At 33.7% G+C, this 23,823-nt stretch overlaps 1 protein-coding gene across 3 annotated transcripts; it reads right to left on the bottom strand.

Annotated features, from left to right (window-relative positions):
• Window positions 1-283: 283 nt before the first annotated feature.
• LOC106054578 (tyrosine-protein kinase CSK-like) lies at window positions 284-18,764 on the bottom strand. 3 transcript variants are annotated; one of them, XM_056018183.1, is made up of 13 exons: window positions 18,523-18,764; window positions 15,221-15,249; window positions 13,936-14,031; window positions 13,520-13,633; window positions 13,208-13,308; window positions 12,819-13,044; window positions 10,728-10,896; window positions 8,157-8,259; window positions 7,680-7,838; window positions 7,247-7,346; window positions 7,035-7,133; window positions 6,804-6,890; window positions 284-3,753 (listed from the first exon to the last, which is right to left on the bottom strand). In XM_056018183.1, the coding sequence occupies exons 3-13, from the start codon at window positions 14,014-14,016 to the stop codon at window positions 3,577-3,579; spliced, it is 1,416 nt and encodes a 471-aa protein (XP_055874158.1). In that variant the 5' UTR covers window positions 14,017-14,031; window positions 15,221-15,249; window positions 18,523-18,764; the 3' UTR covers window positions 284-3,576. The 3 variants fall into 3 exon arrangements, with proteins under 3 accessions (XP_055874158.1, XP_055874157.1, XP_055874160.1); XM_056018182.1 differs by lacking the exon at window positions 15,221-15,249; XM_056018185.1 differs by lacking the exons at window positions 12,819-13,044; window positions 15,221-15,249 and adding an exon at window positions 12,088-12,307 and having other exon boundaries at window positions 18,523-18,758.
• Window positions 18,765-23,823: the final 5,059 nt, after the last annotated feature.

Raw genomic sequence — 23,823 nt, 5'->3', positions numbered from 1 at the left:
TTAATTATGAAACCATGACTTAATCTTGCATTTAGTGGTTAAATACATAACAGCTGTCATCCAGATGTTTTAGGTTTTTATCCTTGAATATGTAACATTCTTTTGTAATAAGAATTTATTTTCATCCTTTTTACCTTATATAAGAAGTATACATTTCTGACACCACTTCTTACCTTTGATACACATTACAACATTTACTAACACCTACTACCACATTAAAGTGAATTTAGTTCTAGATAATGTAAGGTAATAACTAAAGCAATGATTCCTGTGAAATAAAATACAAAGTTTTTATAATTTTATTTTTACATTAAAAAGTTGACATTAATTATAGAATGCATATTTTATAGCTCAAAAATGACAATGAAAAATAGTGCTCATGGCACTGACATGAAAATAATGTACAACGGAAAAAGAATCCAATCACCTACTGAATTCCTAGTTTAGTAGTTTAGTATATCAAACAATTCCACAATCACAACAAGCCATTCCATTGGTTCTTGTAATCAACAAAAAGTGCTAACATCAACAAAAGTGTGACATAAGTTCACATTTAAATTTTCCTAATAAGTAGTAGAAACCTACTAGGGACTCGGCAAACAAAAAACATCACCAAGAAAATGATCCACTGATTCATTTCATGTAAAAATAAACATCCATGCCAACAAAATAGTCTACTCCTCATGTATCACACAAGTAATTCACTCCTATCAGGTAACAACAATATGAAAGACAAATCTTAGCATTTATTTTTTTAAGTGTGTGGAGAGAGTTCTACATTTTTCTGCAATGGATTTGTATAAATGAGACAAAGAAGACCTTGGGTGAATGCAGTGCAGACAAAAATATTTAACAAATAAGAACCGGTGGGCAGAAGATGAAACACCTATTCCCCAAATACTGTGATCTCATAGCAAGTCATCTTCTGTTGCTCAGAATTGGACAAAAACTATGGCCATTAGCTGCCACACAGGATGGGACAAACTTTTTGTGCATTTAATGCAACCTGAACTGAATAAAAATTTAGCATTATTTAAGGTAAACATACATAACACATGTAGCAACATACAACACAATCTCTATCAAATCCTTCAGTTTAACATGCAAGACCCTGGGTAGCATACTACAAGGCAATCACATTCAATATTCCATGTTGATTCTAGGACACATGGATTACATAGTTAAATGAATCTTACTGAAATATGATATGCAGACCTCTATTTATTTACTTCCATTTACAAAATGCCTTAGACCTGCATGACACTACAAGATATGATCTCTATAAACATGCATGGATGCAGAAAAACATTTGTAAAGGTCAAGTAAAAATTAATTCATATAATTTCTCTTAAATTAAGTTAAAATTAAATTAATCCAATAGATTCCTAATCAACTAGCAATCCATTACATTAATTTTGATCAATGTATATGCATAAAGGCATCAATAACATCTAAATAGATATTTAAATCCAACTATCTATTGGATGTACATTCAAATGACATATTGAGAATAAGCAATACTTATTGGTAATGCAAAACAATACTGTTACATAAACAAGAAAAAACGTTTCCATAAACTTAGATTTCCTATAACACAGTGGCTAGGTCCCATATATCACGACCAAAACCTCTGCCCATGATCGACATATCTTGGTGATTGTGTAACACATCAGAGCAAGGGAAACAGTTACATTGGTATAAAAGCGTATGTCAAGAGTGGTGCTATATAAGCTTCATTACAGGCCCAAATTCTTTCTTCTTGAAAACAACCAAATAAGGTTTTCCAATGCCCTTTTAGTATTTGTTTGTTTTACATGTTTCAAATGTTCGTTCAGAGTTGAAGATAGTCCAAATCTCCCTCAGAATGATGGGGGATGGCAGGGTATGAATCCAGGATCATCGAGATAATCAAACAACAATCCAGCATGCTTACTGCATGACCAGACAGCCAGTTCCAGCATGCTTACTGCATGACCAGGCAGCCAGTTCCAGGATGCTTACTGCATGACCAGGCAGCCAGTGAAACAGATCTTTATACTTTTGAAAATGATCAGCATTATGGCAATCAAACTAAGTGACTGTGTTAAAACACAAAATTTGTGTTCAATATGCCATCTTCACCTTAATGATGACCATCATTCACACTGGTGTCAGTCAAGATCTTACTTTGGGAAACATTTTAATGAGTAATAAAAACATTAACACATCAATTCCTATTTTCTGGAACAACAGCTCTAAGCAACCAAACTATACACACATTGGGAGATTTTTTTAATTGATTTATCAATCACAAGAATGACCCAGTACTAAGTTTTTTTTTATTTTGCTGAGGTAATTATATTGGCAGAGTTTAAGCTACATATGTTGTGCATTATGTCCTCAATCCCCCAAACTAATGTGTGATCAATTTAACAGCATGATTACATTAAATAAGAAATAAGTCTCATGGTCTGGCAAGAGATTAACATAAACACAATAAATGAACTAAATGACATCTGATCAATAGTGCTAAAAATAAAATGTACATAGCTAGAAATTTGAAACAAAAGTAAGCACTGAGCTAGAAAGTCCAGATAGGAAACCAAGGTCAGCACTAGATAGAGCTAGATTTTAGGATGTTATACTAAACAATGCTAGTAAGTTCAATGAACTCAACATTTGACGAGATTTTTTTGTATATAAATTTTCTTACATAAACAAGTTTTTGTCATGGTCCTTATTTCATTTTCCGTTCAATTTGACCTAAGAATTTCTGATATGAAAATTATAATATGTTAAAATCATCAACAGTGATAAAAAAAAATCACTCATTCATACAAAACTCATTTGTAAAAAAAGAAAAAAAAAATTTAAAATAGTAGTTGGTAAATGCGAGAGTCATTTAAGGCACATCACATAAGAAGAGATGTTAGTTTCATGTGCAACAAGGACACAAGATCTTGAGACGTCATCACTAACCTACATTAGCTCTCCAACACAAATTGATTTTACTGGCTCATGTGATCTTTTTTTTTTTTAATTCCCTCTAAAAAGTTATTTGGGAGAAAAACAAAGATAAATGAATACCAACACCCACAACAAATCTTTTTTTTTTTTGATACGAAGGTAGAAAAACTTCATAAAATCACACACAAAAAAAATGATCCAGAGAAAAAGTGACAATTTAACTAAATGTCTAGTTCTCATTATTACATGAAAAGAAAATATATTTTAATTTACTTCCTTCTATAAAAAAATAGATTGAAATATTTATTAGGATACAATCTATTTCCTAATAAATTTTTAAAAAGTATACTGTTATTTAAATTTTATTTTTAAACAGTAAATATTCAGCTCGATTTATTTTACAGACTTGTAAATTTACTTTCTGCAAAGAGTGTAAAAATAATAATTTTAAAACAATTTAAATTTCAAGGACTTGTATTTAAATTAACAAAAAGTTTAGTACAAAGCCTGGAGGTAAAGATGAGCCAAAACCATTACTCTATAATAAATAATTGACAATAGGTCACATGTAGCTTTTACTGTAGCTATATTACAATCTTCACTCAACAACAAAATCCGCTGATGTTTATTTTATACAGTCACAGAGCGGAGATGGTTCAGTTTTGAAAGGACTTCACTGAATCTGGGACGATTTTCAGGGTTCATTTCCCATGCTTGCTTCATGATGGCAAATATCTCCACAGGACAGCCTTCTGGTGCCTCCATTCTGTATCCTTTTTCCACGTGCATGACAACATCAGACAAAGGCTGAAAAACAAAATAAATGCAAATTTTTTAAATTTTTTTTGAGGTCTTAAGTTATGGTCTTTACCTTTTATCCCTCAGTCCACCCAATTCAAATCTTGTAACAATCTTGTCCAACTAAATTGTAACAATCTGTCCTCTTGTCCAACCAAATTGTAACAATATGTCCTCTTGTCCAACCAAATTGTAACAATCTGTCCTCTTGTCCAACCAAATTGTAACAATCTGTCTGTCCTCTTGTCCAACCAAATTGTAACAATCTGTCCTCTTGTCCAACCAAATTGTAACAATCTGTCCTCTTTTCCAACCAAATTGTAACAATCTGTCCTCTTGTCCAACCAAATTGTAACAATCTGTCCTCTTGTCCAACCAAATTGTAACAATCTGTCCTCTTGTCCAACCAAATTGTAACAATATGTCCTCTTGTCCAACCCAATTGCATTACATTAGAGAATTTAGTAAATTCTATATATGCACTTGGTCATGAAACAGTCTGATTTGGTACATGACAAATCTGTATATTGTATGTAGCAGCAATAAGACAAGAATGATTGAGAATCAGGTGAGCAGACAAATGAGAAAATAATGTTGAAGTGGGGAAAAAAAAAGGATGCAACTTTTGAGTGACTAAAAAAACAGATCAAGAAGTAGTTAAGAAACAATCTAATTCAAATCAACAATATAGAGATTAGTTCAACCAGTTTTAAGGATGGTTTGGTCAGAATAGATTATGAAGGTCCTTTTAAATAGAAACTAAAACTGTCAACAATATAAAACTATTGAACAAGGGGAAAAATAAACAGTTTCTTCCATTTAACTAACATGAAAATTGAAATGCTTGAACTTGTTGTTTAAAAAAAACTATCCACTTTTCTCTTATTACTACTCAGCCTTTCCCTACTCTCTGAATACATTTTCCCTCCTAGCAAAACTTTTTTCACGATAGTCACCTATTTGATCTAGTAAGTCTGTGGTATAACGCCTCGTGAGACGATCTTTTCTACAGAATGTCTTGTGAGAGTCGACTTTTGTGGCATTCTGTGAACATGACCAAGCCAGCCAAGGTGTCTACTGCTGATGAATGCGTGGATGTCCTGCTACCCTGCTTTTTACGATACTTCCTCATTGGATATGATACTTCCTCATTGGATATTCTATCTTGCCACCTTATTTTAAAAATCTGCCTTAAGCATCGGAGGTGGAAGTAATTCAGCTTTATTTTCCTACCAAGAGTAGGTTGACCATGTTTCACTACCATATAGCAGAGTGCTCATCACACAGGGCCAGTAGACTAGGGCTTTAGTATTGGCAGTCAGCAAGGTATTGTTCCACATTCTTTTCGCAGCCATGACATGGTGCACATAGCCTTGGCTCTCCTGTTGCTGATGTTTTTATCCAATAGCGCATTGTTGGAGATGATGGAGCCAAAATAACAAAAATGGTAAACAATTACCACCCCGTTAATTGTCTCATGAGGTGCAGTGCTTGTGTTCTGAACTAGTATTTGGTCTAGTTTTGATTAATATTTAAGCCAAACTTTTGGCATGCAGCAGATGGTTTGTTAACCAGGGTGTAAAGCTGAGTGGCAGATTCAGCAACAATAGCTGCCTCATCAGTGCATTTCTACTTTTGGTTTGTGCCCTAAATCTGGATATATGGAAGAGTTATCCAGACGATCTTGTAATGTATGGAGAAATACACATTCGTTGATATTGCTGAAAGTATAATGCACTAGGCAGGAAAAGAATATGACAGAGTAGGTGGAAGAACAAGTCCCTTTGTAGATTTTACTTCCTCATGAAAACACTCAATAAACTTTAGTAGTTTGGGATAGGAGGAAATCTGCACTTTTGGTGAGCTCCTTAACAGTTTAAAATCCTCAATAAATGACGAAGAAGACATCTCTATCAGATGGAAAAAAACTAAGAAATGCAATCTGCAGCTCAGCACTTACTGCCTTTTGTCCTCAAAAACACAAAAATAGTAGACTGGTTTAGGCGAATCGTATGCAGACGGAACCTAACATTGAGAAAAAGAGATCTGCACACCTTGTTCACAAGGCAATGTCTACAACTTTTGGAAAGATACCTGCAATAGAATTCAAGAAAATCTGTCCTGAGGAAATAGTAAAGCTCTGTTTGATGGCATAAAAGCAGCCTTGGGTCCAATAGTGTCTAAACCTGCTCCCTTTCTATCAAAATTAGGGCTTAAACCAAGCAGCAAGAACAATGGACAGAACACTACCTCAATATCTAAGGCACACAGAATACAGCATTTGCCTGGCCTCTCTACCAGATCTTCCAGTATTGGGATGCCTAGATGAGCTACTGAGCCCTGATGATCTTTACAAAGCAATCAATAGCATGAAAAATAGAAAATCTCTGGTGTGTGATGGCATTCCAAAGGCCAATGTAAAACTTCTGCTCCCAGAGCTATCTTATCTCCTCAACAGCATCTAGGAATAAGATCATGTCCCACATGACATGCATGTTGCAAATTTAGCCACAATTATAAGAACAAAGGGATCTCCTCCGCATTGTTAGCTAAATATTTGCTAGAATGGCACAGCAAAGAAAATGCGTACTCATTTTAAACTTTTATTGAGACCGGTACATTTCTAGAATATCTACTACACACAAATGTTATAAGTTTATAAAATCTTTAAACACATTATAACTTTTATCTACAGCCAGATACTCTCACAAATATGCTCATCAAAAATATTCTCCACCACCTAAAGCAGACTACATGGGCACAAAAAAAACATTACAATTAACCTCCACCCAGTACTTCAAACTTTCCATAGTAACCTGGTGCCAGTACTTTTTCTGACATCACTTTTACAGCAATTCTTTCCTTTTAGTCTAACACTAAGCCTATTCCAGGGTACAAAGTCTTAAATATATTCTAACTATCCTTTCATTCATTTTAAGTCTTTGAATAAATTATATCCTTATGTAATAATTAAGTCTCGACGTGTATCTGATATGTAAAGGAATTAAGTACTTTTGTCAACTGGCTATTATTAACTGTAAAAAAAAAATATCACTTACTACTCTGGGATATGGTACACGACCAAAGGAATAAATCTCCCACAGAAGTATACCAAAACTCCACATGTCTGACTTGTTGGTAAAAATCTTGAAAAAAAAAGTAACAGGAGTCAGCTAATTATGATTTAAATAAATCTCTTATATAATCAAGGTTATTTCTTATAGCTTTGAGAAACAGCACTTCTGGTACTGTAAACAGGTATTAAAAAAAAAAAAAAAAAAGATATTTACATTATTTCTTAGAGATTCTGGTGCAGTCCATTTGATGGGAAATTTCTGACTTGATGTTTGATTAAAACCACCAATGTTAGCAAGACCAAAATCTGACACCTGTAATGGCAATATAGAAAAACATCCTTCAGACAATGAAGCCCATCTCTGGAAAGTGAATATTGAGAAGTAACATGGAAATGTAACAGAGAACTGAATATAAATTTATTAACCTTTGCAGTGCCATCATCGTGGACCAAAACATTCCTAGCAGCTAAGTCTCTATGTACAAGTGATTTACTCTCCAAATAATCCATAGCAGCACAGGTGTCTCTGAGGACAAAATATACAAAATCATTTAAGAAGCAAACAACAGTAGGAATGTATAACCAGAAAAACCATATGAATATGTATACAATTGGACATAATCAGTGTGTGAACATTAGAATTTAAGACCAAAAAAGTAAATAAAAAGCCATTGCAAAATTGTAACAATTTAGGACAAATTATATGTAGTAATTAAAATAACAAAAGTGTGTAAATATTCTGATTTTATATAAATAATTAGATTGCCTGCTACATAGAATAATCAAAGGGACATTATGAGTATAAAATAAAGACAAAAATAAGTTTACATGTAGAGAAAAGTAAAGCAATAACACTTACGTAGCAAAATTTATTTGATCTTTTTTAGTAATGATATTTCTGCCTCTGGTTCTAAGATATTCCACTAAATTTCCCCTGCCTACAAACTCAGTGACTAATATTGCTGTGTCTGACAAAACAATGCCAATAAGTCTGACTAGGTTTGGATGTCGTAATGACCTATTGAAAAAAAAACATAACAATTGTCTATATATGTGTAATGACCTATTGAAAAAAAAACATAACAATTGTCTATATATGTGTAATGACCTATTGAAAAAAAACATAACAATTGTCTATATATGTGTAATGACCTATTGAAAAAAAAACATAACAATTGTCTATATATGTGTAATGACCTATTGAAAAAAAACATAACAATTGTCTATATATGTATGTTAGAAATTGGATACCAAGTTTTCATTTAGTATATTATATATCATATAACATAGAATACTTTTTATTTAAAGCTAATAGAGAGGTAATGTTTTTACATACGTCATTAAAGCAGCTTCTTTCATAAATTGTTCATTTCCTCGATCTTGGTCTTTGAGCACCTTTGCAGCTATAGCTTGGCCTTTGTAAAATCCTTTATAAACATCTGGCAAAAACAATAGTTTAAAGGGATTAATGATTGGCTTGTTTCATGTTGTTGTTGTTTCTGTCACATGGGCAGAGAATAAAACATGGGCAGAGAATAAAACAAAGTTCTGCTTAAAAGTGAAGTTGATGAGAAGAACAAAGCTACAGGTTAAATCCTGTGCAATCAAATAGCTGACGGTGCTGTTTTGCATGGATAGAAATGGCAGTGCTCAGGGCAGAAAATAATGAAGGGACAACATTAAATGTTAAATCACTGATAAACAAGTCTTCATCTAGTACCAATTACATTATCTCTAGCCCAAAAAAATATTTAATTTTAATTATTTTACATATTGATCTAACAAGTTCCACTGTTTCACATATTTATGTCCAGTTCAGTTTTTAATGCTTGTTACACTTATTACTATGTGGTTTATTTAAGTTCCACACCTACATATAAACATCTTTCTTTGTCACCATTTCCTTTTCTGTTGTCAACAATAACGAATCATGAGTACAGGATGCTTCCTGCTTACTTTTTCCTAATGCTTCAAAAGTCCCTACACTAAAGAGATTTATAAAATCTTAGAAACTACACAATTTTAAGATGGACAAAATAATTATTTAAAATTTTCTCTCTGCCGCTAATCTAAATAGTTTACCAGAGTAATCTCCCATTGGAATGGTAGTATAGTGCATCAAGTACATAAATGAAATGATTGACCATTAAAGCATCTCATAATTTAATTGTGATACTAGACTTGATTAAGTTCACATATATTACAGAATACTACAATACTAGACTAAAACTATCTAGATCTAGCGAGATTTTATGCCTGGACAGTTACAAAATTAGACCTATACTATATGTGTGCAATCAATAGGCATCAGGCAAGTTTACTAAAAGAAAACAATACTTGTAGTGATGTGCACATTTGTTTATACTAAAAAAATCTGGCACACTAGTTTAATTTTGTTTTTCATTACCGGCTCTGAGATCTAAAAAAAAAAAGGATTAAAAAGATAACAGAATAAATAATGATAAAACTGTGTATATTTATTTAAAAAGTGTCTTTCAATTGCTAAGAAATTGAGTATGGCATGTCCCTTTAAATAGTGCAGATGTCATAAATGCTAAAACGTTTTATTTTTTGTGTGTTTTGTGTGTGAAAATTATTTTTTTTTAAATTCTTCAAACATGGCTTGACAATAACACATCCATATCTATCTATAACTAAAAAAGGTGCTACATAATCATATTTGGTTTCAAATGAAAGATAAATGAAGCCTCTTGGAACTGTTCAGACAATAACTTATGATGATCACTGATTAAAACAGTATTAAATATAGGCTCTCTAGTAGGCAAGAACATCACTGCTTGTTGCTTCTACCCATTCTTTACAAGAACAATAAATATAATCAATAAATATATCAGTCAAAACTACTTCAGGATTATCTACATTTAATCTCTAGGATCTATGAGTCTCTGCTTTTTTTTTTTTATTATTGCCTTACACTTAGATCTACCACCAGTAAACAATATCTTTTTGTTTGTTTTTTTAAAGGGGGAGGGGGGGGGGGGAGAGAGAGAGAGAGAGAAAAGCACTACTAAAAAAATCTCATAGCAAACAAAGATTCAAATGTTTTTAAGACAATATGAAATAAAAGTAGCATAAAAATGTCTAAAGCTCTCTATGTTTTTGGTAATGTCAAACAGTTGAATGGATAGAAGCCACACAGTAGATAAGTTAATAAACCATTCTCTGCCTAGCAATTGTATCGATACACAGCAACATAGCTAGGTAGTCTATAGTGTTAATCAAAACTAAAGCACAAACAGGGTTAAGAAGTCATCTTAATCATATACCATTCAAACTTCTTGAAAAAAACACAACCAATTTAATTATCAGTGTATAGTTGCTGAGCAACATTAATTATGTGAAATAACTACAATCCTTTTAAAAGAGTTTAAGGTTAAAAAATCTGGTGATCGTTTAGTCATTAGCTAGAGGCCTGAACAAGTTTACTAGTGAACTTAATGTAAATGTAATAATTAGGCTGAGTGGCTTGGTTTCTGAACCGAGGTGTCCCAGGTTAAAATCCTGGTGAAGACTTGGATTTTTAATTTTCAGTATCTTTAGGGGGCCTCTGAACTTACATAGCTCTGATGGGTACCTGAGATTAGTTGGGGAAAAAGTAAAGGTTTTTGGTTATTCTACTGGCCACCCTTGTTAACTGTGAGCCACAGAAACAGATGACCTTTACATCATCTGCCCATGGATTGCAAGGTCAGAAAGGGGAACTTTACTTTTTTTTTTTAAGATAGATATAGGCTAGTCTTGTTTACTTCTAGATATAGACACAAAGAACTACCATATTGCCTTTGTTGGAACATGTAACTAACAACTTTTGGATTGGTAGATGTCATTCTTACATTATGTGAGGTGTCCATACTACAGGTTCATACAGGTGCAATGCAAGGCTTACCTCCGAAATCGCCCTTTCCAATAAGTTCTCCAAGCTCCAAGTCACTTCTATTGATGACCCATCCACCTTTCTGAAAGTCTTGCATACTAACTGTTACAAAATTATTGCCTTGTTTAGTAACAGGCCGAATTAATCTTGTACATAGACCATCAGCATCTGCCTTGTAATGCTAGAAAAAAATCAATTTCTATCCTTAGTTTTTTCTCATATCAAATTCTATCACATACGTCTAATAACAATGCATACAAAAACAAACAAGCAGGAATTAATCAAACATTTCATCTTGTGATCTACAGCCAAATAGAGTTTCAACAAAAGAAATAAATCCCTGAATTTCAAAGCTTTATGTAAAAGAGGACATAAACTTCAAATCTATTAACATCTGTATAAGATTTAGTGATTTTTATTAGTTGTTGTTTTTTCATGCTAAAAGAACAGGTAGGTAATGTTTACATCTCAGTAAACAAAAAACTTTACTACATGCCACAAAAAAAAAATGAAGGTAGTGTTTCAAAATGAAGCATGAACACTTTAACTAACCAAAACAAAACCATTTTAAAAAATTGATACCCGAGCTTAACTTAAGGCTTTTCAATTTTCAAAACAATCTAAAAAAAAAAGGTAATTGTTTCTGAATGAGATTAGCAATAAGGAAGAAATTATAACCATAAAATGCAAGACACTTTTAAGATACATTTTTTTAATGTACAGTCTTAAGAATCAAAGCCAGAGAGACCTTGATTTTCAATATGCAGACCAAATTTAACAAGCTCTTAAAGAAGATTTTAAGCAGAATTTCATCAAGTAAAATAACTAAATACTATAACAAAGGGTATCGAGCGCAGATTTACATTAAAAACAATTTAAAAAAAAAAAAATTTAATCTTAACATCACCAATTCATTAAGAACTTATATTTTTGTAAAACATTCTCTAGTTTTAAATTAGAAAATGGGCCCACCTTTTTCAAAGCAATTCTATAAACAAGGTGTTAGCATTAGTGGTTATTAAATGTGCAATCAAAAACCTTTTTTTTTTCTAGCATTCAAAAACTAACTACTACAGAATAAAATAAAAACTATGACTAATACTTAAGCAAAAACTTCTAATTAGAAAAAACATGCAGAATTTTAGTAATTATGTCTTTTAAAGATTTATCTACGACTACATTTGTGGTCTCATTATTTTTTTCTTCTTTCAAAAGTGCCTAAAACTACTTTAACAAATTATCGCTATTAAACTCATGTAAGTAAAAGATCAGATATAGACATATATCACACCTTTAACTCTTCTTATCAATCATAACCCTAAAAGTGCACCTCTATCCTTACCAAAGAAAATCTATATTAAAAACTTTGTACCTGAACAAGTTCTTCCAAAGTGGTGAAGAACTCTTCATTATCTATGGACAGTTTGTTGTCTGCATATTTAATGTGGTAATGCTCTACTCTATCCTGGAAGCATACACACAGGGTGTAGTCCCCAACAAAATTGTTGCTATCTCTGACCAAAAACAAACCTGTTTCTCTGGGGTTCAGAAGCCTTTCCGCATCTAGACGACTTATTTTACCATGGTACCATCTATGACAAATATATTAGAGGCAAGTATGCTTTTAATTGATCTACACTCCTTATAAGTTTTTTAGAAAATACTTAGATGATAAAATTGTGTACAGTAAGGTAAAACTGAACAGATGTGTTACATTTATATTTTATCTGATTATCTAAACAAAGCAAGCAATCAAGAACATGAAGTTATTAAAGATCACACACTATACAGCACACAATCCATTAGCATCATGTTGACAATCAAACCTCTTTTTTGGTCCAGGCAATTATGCATTCAAAACACTAACAACAATAATCAGAATGAAGTTAGTTTTACTTTCATACACTGAAAATTCAATAGACACAAGAGAATACATGCAGATTAAGATTCAAACAACAGGGGACTAAAAACTTGTATCCAAACTGAGGAGATGCAGATTAAAAACTTGGATTCACAAAAGTCACAGGAATATTAGTGGGTTTTTTTTTGGTTATTGACATACTGACTAAAAGTGCACAAACCATGAAGAGGGAAGAAATATACCTCAACCAGTTCCAAGAGAGAATCAAAAGCACAATCCCCCCCATCCACAAATACCATCCCATCAGGCCCTGTCAGAATACGGTAGTGATCTATTCTGCTATCACAACTGACTGACAGAGTGCGATCACCTACATAATGGATACTGTCACGAATGAGGAAAACCCCATCTTCCTGATTGGCTAATAGAGCTTCAGTTTCTTCTCTGGTAATATGTCCATGGAACCAGCTAAAGAATTAAAAATATTCAAGATCAACTAATCTTCACCATTGATTTTCTAACCATACTACAGCACAGATAGAACAACATAATAAATGCATAAATGATTATTTAAAAAAATATTTAGCATAGAATGAAACTTATGGTAAAATGTCACAAGAGAATTACATACGGCATTGCATGTAAAGATACAACTTTTCTAAGTTTGACATAGTTGGCAGGTATCATTCCTTCTGCACCAATGGAGTTTTTCGCTTTGTACCAATTAGGATCCTATTAAAAAAAAATGTTTAAAAGGCATTATTGAAATCCTGAACATCCGCCTTGATAAATTAAATTTAATTTAAATTTTAGTCAATAAAAAATTGTTTTCTAAAATTTTGTATTTTAAAATAATTTGAACACATAAAATGGTTACTATTTTTAAAAAATTAGGTGAACACATTGCTTTAAGATGTACTTAAATGAGATTTTTTTTACTAACTGTTGTTGATTTGACAATAACAAGTAAATCTCCTTTTTGAAATGGCAAGTCATCTTTGGAACGACCAGGAAAATCAAACAGCCCAACGACTTCATCTCCTTGATTCCATGTAACCTAAGTCAATACACAACAAAATTTTACAGTAAAAAAATGCTGCCTTTAAAGAAACTAAATCTTAGATTGTTAAGATGTCAATGATTTATTAATTATATTATTTGCTATAAATATTAAAAATGATTGGATTAATTATCCAGAAATTTCACATCAAGGGAATACCACATATCATGTTAGAAATAAAATTCTTAAGATTATTTACATTGCTTAACTTTAATGAAGAGAACATTATTTTGATAAACACAATATGAAAGAAAACTCATGGGAATTTTTAAATTTAAAAGACTGCTAAAACTACTTACGGTATGATTTATATCACCCATTGGCATTATATTAAGTTGACGATCGTTTCTGGCAAATCGTATATTTTCACTCTGTTGCATTTACTTTTTATTTTTCTATAACAGAAAAAAATAATATGTATTTTATGTATATATATATATATCTGGACAACTTCCTGCAATGATAATTGACAGAGCTGAATATGGCTGTATTTTTTTAAATGGCTGAATATTAGGCTGGAGCTACTATCTGGTGCATCCCTAGTATATATATATATATATATTATTAATATTATAAAATCTAGATTCTAGGTCTGAATCAAGCTGTGTTAAGACTGTCTTAGTCTTACACTTAGACTTTAGTCACTTGCCAGTATTGCCAATACAATAGATATCTTATAGACAATATATATACTAGAGTTAGAGTGTCACTAGAGTCTAGACTAGTCTAGAGCATTAATAAAATTATTAAATTATAAATATAGAGCTTTTAGAGTTTAGAGGTCTATTTTTTAATTTTTTTTTTATAGATTATAGATCTAGACTCCTAGAGTCTATATAAAAATTATATTAATACTCTATAACTCTTGTTACACTCTTACTCTTGTACTAGAATAACTAGATCTAGAAGTTATAATATAACTGTATAACTACCATAACTAGATGTATAATAATACTAATTCTAATAATAGATTATTATTAGTTACTAGATTTCTATATCTTACTAATTAGTAACATATTTTATTATTAGATCTAGATTATTCTAGATTAGATCAAGATCTATATAACTATATATAAATTGTATACTTAATTAGACATAATATTACATATAATATTATATTATAATATATAGAATTATAGAGTAGTATAATAAATCTAAAAGCTATACACTGCTATAACTCTAGTATAGTCTATATATAATATAAATAATATAATAGCAGGGGCAGACTGGATGTCAAAATCGGCCCAGGCATTTCTATACAGTACATTTCATTAATTGTATATCATATGATGGGCCTCCAATGCCTATCTGTTCTCAAAAGCATCATGTTTTTTTAATGACGTATCGATAACTGTATGCATGCTCTATAACACTATACTATATCTTTAAAATAAATATAGGACTTATGTAGCTTTCGAATCGCTATGTTTGTTGGCCCTAAAGGATGAAGCCTACTTAATAGCACTGTCTAAGGATGTAGGCTATTACATTGTTTTTGAAAATGTGTTAGATTAAATTAGTATTACACTGTAGACTTTTAGACAAGACTTAATTTACTTAATAATAAGTTAATAGAGAACTCACTCAGTCAGAGACTCTGAAGTAGTCTAGATCTAAATTGAAAATTGGAGAAATTACTTTAGCTTTATAGTTTACTTTACTTTAGTATAAAAACATTTACACTAGAAATGTTTGTTTGTTTACAGTTACTAGAAAAATCTAGACTAGAGCTACTCAGGCTGACTAGGCTACTGTCTCTACTGTGCTAGCAGCTAGATCTAGATATTCTAGATCACTAGAGATCTAATCTAGATAGAATATACTATATAACTTAAATCTTAATATAAAGTATATAATCTACAACTATAACTACTAAACTAGTATAACATTTTTGACTATTATTTTATTAGTATTATACAGGGGCGGGCTGGCTATATCCACTATCTTATCTTATATAATACAGACGTTACTTCAAAAAAGAAGATGATTACGTCCTATATAATCACTATATGATTATATGTGGGCAATATGGGCTAGCCTAATGCGCAGGCCTCCAATGGGCCTATAAGTATAAAGGTCTTATGAATGCCACTATGGCACGCATAAAATTGTTAAAGGCTTTATAATATTCTCTTTATAAGGGGCTATGCTGCTATATCACGAGCTTCAAGTTAAATACATCTTTTACAGACTACACTACTTCAGTACTTGTCACTACTACACTACAGTGACTTACAGTGTTACACTACTAACAAGTTACAGTCTTAAGACTTAATTAAGTTAACTTTTAAACTTTATTATAACTTTATAGATAATAGATCTAGGATTCTAGCTAGACTGAGCTTAGAACTAGATAACTAAACTAGAGTACTATAACTTACTTAGTAAAGTATAACTACTACTACTAGTAGTCTACTAGACTCAAAATACTTACTTATACTAGTTATACTAAATACTATAATACTATTTAAGTAATAGTCATAATGAGGTAGTTCCGAATTCCCCCTGAGTCACGTGGTTGTGTGTATACAACGCACACCGTGCTTAATTTTAGTTAGTTTGTAGTGGGAATCTGAAGCGTTTCAAGTCAATATTTAGTGGTTTCAATTTACTCATTAGCGCTAAACTATAATTTGTTAATAACAGGATAATCTAGAGATACATTTTTTAAATAGTTTCAACTAAAACAAATAGTTACATTGGCCTATAATCTGCCATACTGAGATCAAGATTTCTTGATCTACAATGAATGACTACACTTACAGTTCTTAGCATTCGGGTAACCAGTCCTAGAAAAAAAAAGTAACACTTTCATCCCCCCCCCCTTTCCTCTGCCCAAAAGTAAACAAGCTTGAACTTGCATGAGTAGAACACTAAAAGTTGGACAGCAGACCAGTGTGTATTGGTCAGATAGCTCTAGGGCAAGTCTAGTGTGTAGTCGATATGTTGACTAGTTGTTATAAAAGATAAAAGACTGCCATGAGTTTTCCTTCTGCGTAATAGGCTTGAGTTGTTTAGCGAACAAATAACACATCTGATAGTGAAGGATAAATCTAGATCTACTCTTACAGTTACACAGGTCAAATGTGTCTTACCCCGCCCTTTCATTGTTAAATTTGGTTTCTAAGTAATAAAATGGATCTAGATCTGTTTCGTCAACGCATTTTTGAAACTTTAATGTAACATTTTGTGAATTTCTTAAAAATGATAGAACTTTTAATAACATAATAATGCATCATGTATCCAACACAAAAAATAATTCTTAATGTTATCGATGTGCATAATGTATTGACGATTAGCGGAATATGAAATACATATAACATTAAAAAATAGCTGAAGTTTATGTAAATAACAATGTTTCAACTAATATGCATATTATCCCATATATAGGCTTATAAATATAAATAATAAAATATATATATATATGTACGTATGTATTCCCCCTGAGTCACGTGGTTGTGTGTATACAACGCACACCGTGCTTAATTTTAGTTAGTTTGTAGTGGGAATCTGAAGCGTTTCAAGTCAATATTTAGTGGTTTCAATTTACTCATTAGCGCTAAACTATAATTTGTTAATAACAGGATAATCTAGAGATACATTTTTTAAATAGTTTCAACTAAAACAAATAGTTACATTGGCCTATAATCTGCCATACTGAGATCAAGATTTCTTGATCTACAATGAATGACTACACTTACAGTTCTTAGCATTCGGGTAACCAGTCCTAGAAAAAAAAAGTAACACTTTCATCCCCCCCCCCTTTCCTCTGCCCAAAAGTAAACAAGCTTGAACTTGCATGAGTAGAACACTAAAAGTTGGACAGCAGACCAGTGTGTATTGGTCAGATAGCTCTAGGGCAAGTCTAGTGTGTAGTCGATATGTTGACTAGTTGTTATAAAAGATAAAAGACTGCCATGAGTTTTCCTTCTGCGTAATAGGCTTGAGTTGTTTAGCGAACAAATAACACATCTGATAGTGAAGGATAAATCTAGATCTACTCTTACAGTTACACAGGTCAAATGTGTCTTACCCCGCCCTTTCATTGTTAAATTTGGTTTCTAAGTAATAAAATGGATCTAGATCTGTTTCGTCAACGCATTTTTGAAACTTTAATGTAACATTTTGTGAATTTCTTAAAAATGATAGAACTTTTAATAACATAATAATGCATCATGTATCCAACACAAAAAATAATTCTTAATGTTATCGATGTGCATAATGTATTGACGATTAGCGGAATATGAAATACATATAACATTAAAAAATAGCTGAAGTTTATGTAAATAACAATGTTTCAACTAATATGCATATTATCCCATATATAGGCTTATAAATATAAATAATAAAATATATATATATATGTACGTATGTACGTATGTATGTGTGTGTGTGTGTTTTGTGTAGGTTATACCAAGCCTTTTTTTAATCTTACAAGAACGTTTGTAAAAATATCTTTTTCTGTATGTGAATGTATCATCGGCAATGTGTTGACGCTTGTTGTGGACTATAAAGGAAATATCATTGATAATTTAAACCCATCCTTAAACAGTTCTTGGCCCTTTATGAAAACATTCGTAAAGTTATTTGAAAATTAAAGGAGTTCGTTGATGTACTCTTTATATTTAAAATGTTTGTAAATGTAAAATTTCGTAAAAATAGAGGAGCAACAGCAATGGAAATATAAGAAGACAAGGCCATTCTCCTCTTTGTTGTCCAACAATCACGTGACTTTGGTTAAAGTAGGTCAGAAATAAGGAACTACCTCATTAGTAACTATACTTAGAGTCTGAGTTAGACGACTTAGTCGTCTTAATCTATATAACTATATACTATAATATTATAAATTATTATATCTCTACTCTAGTTTTTATTTTATTACATACCAGGCCAGGGCCAGGGTAACCAAGTTCCAAGTCTAACAAGAATTACATAACTAACTTCATAATAAATGTGTTGTTTTAAATAAACGTTTTAATAGAGTCGATAATAAACTGCCACTGTAGAGTAGATTAACTAGATCTAGAGTCTAGATCTCGACTAGACTAAATTGATTCAGGAAGTAGAATTGTCAATGAAGTGTTTTTCTAAAGAGGAAGTAGAATCAAATATTTTGTAACCTTTCGGTCAAAAGCGCCTCTAGTATGAATGAATGATCATGTTGAGGATACTCTAATTACCGTCACCAATTAAACTAAAGCTACAAGACTTATAAAGTAAAAATAAATGTAAATAAACTAAAGACAAAACAACATATTCAATATCTAGTAAATATATATATATATATATATATATATATATATATATATATATATGTATATATATATATATATATATATATATATATATATATATATATATATATATATATATATATATATATATATATTTAGATGCTAGTATAGTTGATTTAGAGTCGAATCAACCGTGTATATATATGAATGAATGAATTTATATATATATATATATATATATATATATATATATATATATATATATATATATATATATAAATTCATTCATTCATGATATATTTATTTATATTTATTCATTCATTCATATATATACACGGTTGATTCGACTCTACTCTAAATCAACTATACTAGCACCTGTTATCAGAGCAAAGAGAGATGCACCCGCTACATACAAGGCGAAACCCACCCAATGCAATCTGTTAACTCTGAAAGAAGCTAGGGCCACTGTGCAGAGGACAGCACGGATCTGTGCCAATGAATACTGTATAGAGCTCAGAGAGAATATTCGGCTCGCTGCTCAAACTGGCAATTTAAGAGGAATGTATGAAGGAATCAAAAAGGCTCTCGGACCTGTCCAAAACAAGTCAGCACCTCTCAAATCAACCACTGGGGAAACTATCACAGACAAGAGTGAACAAATGTACAGATGGGTTGAACATTACTCCAATCTCTAAGCCACAACAAGCTCAGTCTCTGCCTCAGCCCTTAACGCTATCAACCAATTACCCACAATGAATGAACTAGACGAAGTACCCACCCTATTAGAACTCAACAAAGCCATGGACAGCATGTCTGCCGGCAAAGCGCCTGGATGTCACGGTATCCCCCCAGACCTTCTGAAACAATGCAAAACTACACTACGTCAACCTTTACATGAACTGCTCTGCAAATGCTGGCAATAAGATGCTGTGCCACAGGATCTGCGGAATGCAAAGATCATCACCCTGTACAAGAACAAAGGTGACAGAAGCGACTGCAACAACTACAGGGGAATCTCTCTCCTAAGCATTGTAGGCAAAATCTTTGCTCGAGTGATACTTCCCAGGCAACAAAAAATTGCTGATCGAGTCTATCCAAAATCACAGTGCGGCTATCGCTCAGGGAGATCCACAATTGACATGATTTTCTCCATCCGTCAACTTCAAGAAAAGCGCAGAGAGCAAAGAATGCCTTTGTACATCGCATTCATCGACCTGACAAAGTCCTTTGATCTAGTCAGCAGAGAAGGCCTCTTTAAAATCTTACAGTTAATAGGCTGTCCACCCAAGCTGCTAAATGTTATTGTCTCTTTCAACCAAAATATGATGGTTACAGTACAGTTCAACGGCGCCTGCTCCGAAAGTTTCAGTATAAACAACGGAGTCAAACAAGGATGTATCCTGGCCCCAACCCTCTGTGGAATACTCTTTTCAATGCTAATCCACCGCACGTTTGACAAATCCATCGTAGGCATATATCTTCATTCCAGATTCGATGGCAAACTTCTAAATATTGCTAGACTGAGGGCCAAAACTAAACCCAGACAAACCGTCATAAGAGATATGCTCTTCGCGGACGACGCAGCGGTAGTGGCACACTCACAAGAGGAGCTTCAGTCACTAATGTCCTGCTTCTCTAAGGCTTGAAAAGTATGGCCTAACCATTAGCACAAAGAAAACGAATGTTATGGGACCACCTGCTACAGCACGACCATCCATCCTCATTGACGATAACAAGCTAGATGCCGTAAACGAATTCTGCTACATTGGATCAACAATCCAAGGCGACCTGTCACTAGAAGAGGAGATGAAAAAACGCATAGGGAAGGCCGCATCAACCTTCGCTAGACTCCGACCAAGAGTTTGGGAAAACCAGAAGCTTACCACAGCGACCAAAATGGTCTACGAGGCATGCGTCCTTAGCACGTTACTATACGGCAGTGAGACGTGGACTACGTACACAAAACAAGAGAGAAAACTAAACTCATTCCACTTGCGCTGCCTTCGAAGGATCTTAAAAATAACATGGAAAGAAAGAGTGTGTAATACTGAGATCCTCACGAGAACAGGCCTTCCCAGCATCTTTCTCAGGCAACGCCGCCTTCGCTGGCTCGGACATGTTCAGCGGATGGAGGACAAGCGCATCCCGAAAATTATTCTGTACGGGCAACTTGCGTCTTGCTCAAGAAAAACTGGTCGCCTCCAACTCCGTTACGTTGAGTTGATAAAAAAAGGGATTTAAAATCAGTAGACATTGATGCTGACCATTGGTGGATAGACATAGCCTTAGACCGCACTAGTTGGAGAGAGACGGTGACCAAGAAAGCTATAGACAGCGAGAAAACATGGGTCTCGATTCTTGAAGAAATTCGTGCCACACGGAAAATGGCCAGCTCCTATACAACCAAAGCTAAAGCCACCTTGACATGCAATATATGTGGACGGGAGTGTCTTTCCAAAATAGGGCTCCACAGCCATATGAAATGAATATATATATATATATTTATATATATATAGGCCTATAAATTCATTCATTCATGATATATTTATTTATATTTATTCATTCATTCATATATATACACGGTTGATTCGACTCTACTCTAAATCAACTATACTAGCACCTGTTATCAGAGCAAAGAGAGATGCACCCGCTACATAGCCTACAAGGCGAAACCCACCCAATGCAATCTGTTAACTCTGAAAGAAGCTAGGGCCACTGTGCAGAGGACAGCACGGATCTGTGCCAATGAATACTGTATAGAGCTCAGAGAGAATATTCGGCTCGCTGCTCAAACTGGCAATTTAAGAGGAATGTATGAAGGAATCAAAAAGGCTCTCGGACCTGTCTAAAACAAGTCAGCACCTCTCAAATCAACCACTGGGGAAACTATCACACACAAGAGTGAACAAATGTACAGATGGGTCAAACATTACTCCGAACTCTAGGCCACAACAAGCTCAGTCTCTGCCTCAGCCCTTAACGCTATCAACCAATTACCCATAATGAATGAACTAGACGAAGTACCCACCCTATTAGAACTCAACAAAGCCATGGACAGCATGGCTGCCGGCAAAGCGCCTGGATGTGACGGTATCCCCCCAGATCTTCTGAAACAATGCAAAACTACACTACGCCAACCTTTACATGAACTGCTCTGCAAAAGCTGGCAATAAGATGCTGTGCCACATGATCTGCGGGATGCAAGGATCATCACCCTGTACAAGAACAAAGGTAACAGAAGCGACTGCAACAACTACAGGGGAATCTCTCTCCTAAGCATTGTAGGCAAAATCTTTGCTCGAGTGATACTTCCCAGGCAACAAAAAATTGATGATCGAGTCTATCCAAAATCACAGTGCGGCTATCGCTCAGGGAGATCCACAATTGACATGATTTTCACCATCCGTCAACTTCAGAGAGCAAACAATGCCTTTGTACATCGCATCATCGACCTGACAAAGTCCTTTGATCTAGTCAGCAGAGAAGGCCTCTTTAAAATCTTACAGTTAATAGGCTGTCCACCCAAGCTGCTAAATATTATTGTCTCTTTCAACCAAAATATGATGGTTACAGTACAGTTCAACGGCGCCTGCTCCGAAAGTTTCAGTATAAACAACGGAGTCAAACAAGGATGTATCCTGGCCCCAACCCTCTGTGGAATACTCTTTTCAATGCTAATCCACCGCACGTTTGACAAATCCATCGTAGGCATATATCTTCATTCCAGATTCGATGGCAAACTTCTAAATATTGCTAGACTGAGGGCCAAAACTAAACCCAGACAAACCGTCATAAGAGATATGCTCTTCGCGGACGACGCAGCGGTAGTGGCACACTCACAAGAGGAGCTTCAGTCACTAATGTCCTGCTTCTCTAAGGCTTGAAAAGTATGGCCTAACCATTAGCACAAAGAAAACGAATGTTATGGGACCACCTGCTACAGCACGACCATCCATCCTCATTGACGATAACAAGCTAGATGCCGTAAACGAATTCTGCTACATTGGATCAACAATCCAAGGCGACCTGTCACTAGAAGAGGAGATGAAAAAACGCATAGGGAAGGCCGCATCAACCTTCGCTAGACTCCGACCAAGAGTTTGGGAAAACCAGAAGCTTACCACAGCGACCAAAATGGTCTACGAGGCATGCGTCCTCAGCACGTTACTATACGGCAGTGAGACGTGGACTACGTACACAAAACAAGAGAGAAAACTAAACTCATTCCACTTGCGCTGCCTTCGAAGGATCTTAAAAATAACATGGAAAGAAAGAGTGTGTAATACTGAGATCCTCACGAGAACAGGCCTTCCCAGCATCTTTCTCAGGCAACGCCGCCTTCGCTGGCTCGGACATGTTCAGCGGATGGAGGACAAGCGCATCCCGAAAATTATTCTGTACGGGCAACTTGCGTCTTGCTCAAGAAAAACTGGTCGCCTCCAACTCCGTTACGTTGAGGTGATAAAAAAAGGGATTTAAAATCAGTAGACATTGATGCTGACCATTGGTGGATAGACATAGCCTTAGACCGCACTAGTTGGAGAGAGACGGTGACCAAGAAAGCTATAGACAGCGAGAAAACATGGGTCTCGATTCTTGAAGAAATTCGTGCCACACGGAAAATGGCCAGCTCCTATACAACCAAAGCTAAAGCCACCTTGACATGCAATATATGTGGACGGGAGTGTCTTTCCAAAATAGGGCTCCACAGCCATATGAAATGAATATATATATATATATATATATATATATATATATATATATATATATATATATATATATATATATATATATATATATATATATATTTATATATATATAGGCCTATAAATTCATTCATTCATGATATATTTATTTATATTTATTCATTCATTCATATATATACACGGTTGATTCGACTCTACTCTAAATCAACTATACTAGCACCTGTTATCAGAGCAAAGAGAGATGCAC

Source organism: Biomphalaria glabrata, chromosome 1 (genome assembly GCF_947242115.1).
Source record: "Biomphalaria glabrata chromosome 1, xgBioGlab47.1, whole genome shotgun sequence".
NCBI lineage: Eukaryota > Metazoa > Mollusca > Gastropoda > Planorbidae > Biomphalaria > Biomphalaria glabrata.
Note: the sequence above shows the minus strand (reverse complement) of the source record. Positions and strands in the feature narration are given on the sequence as shown.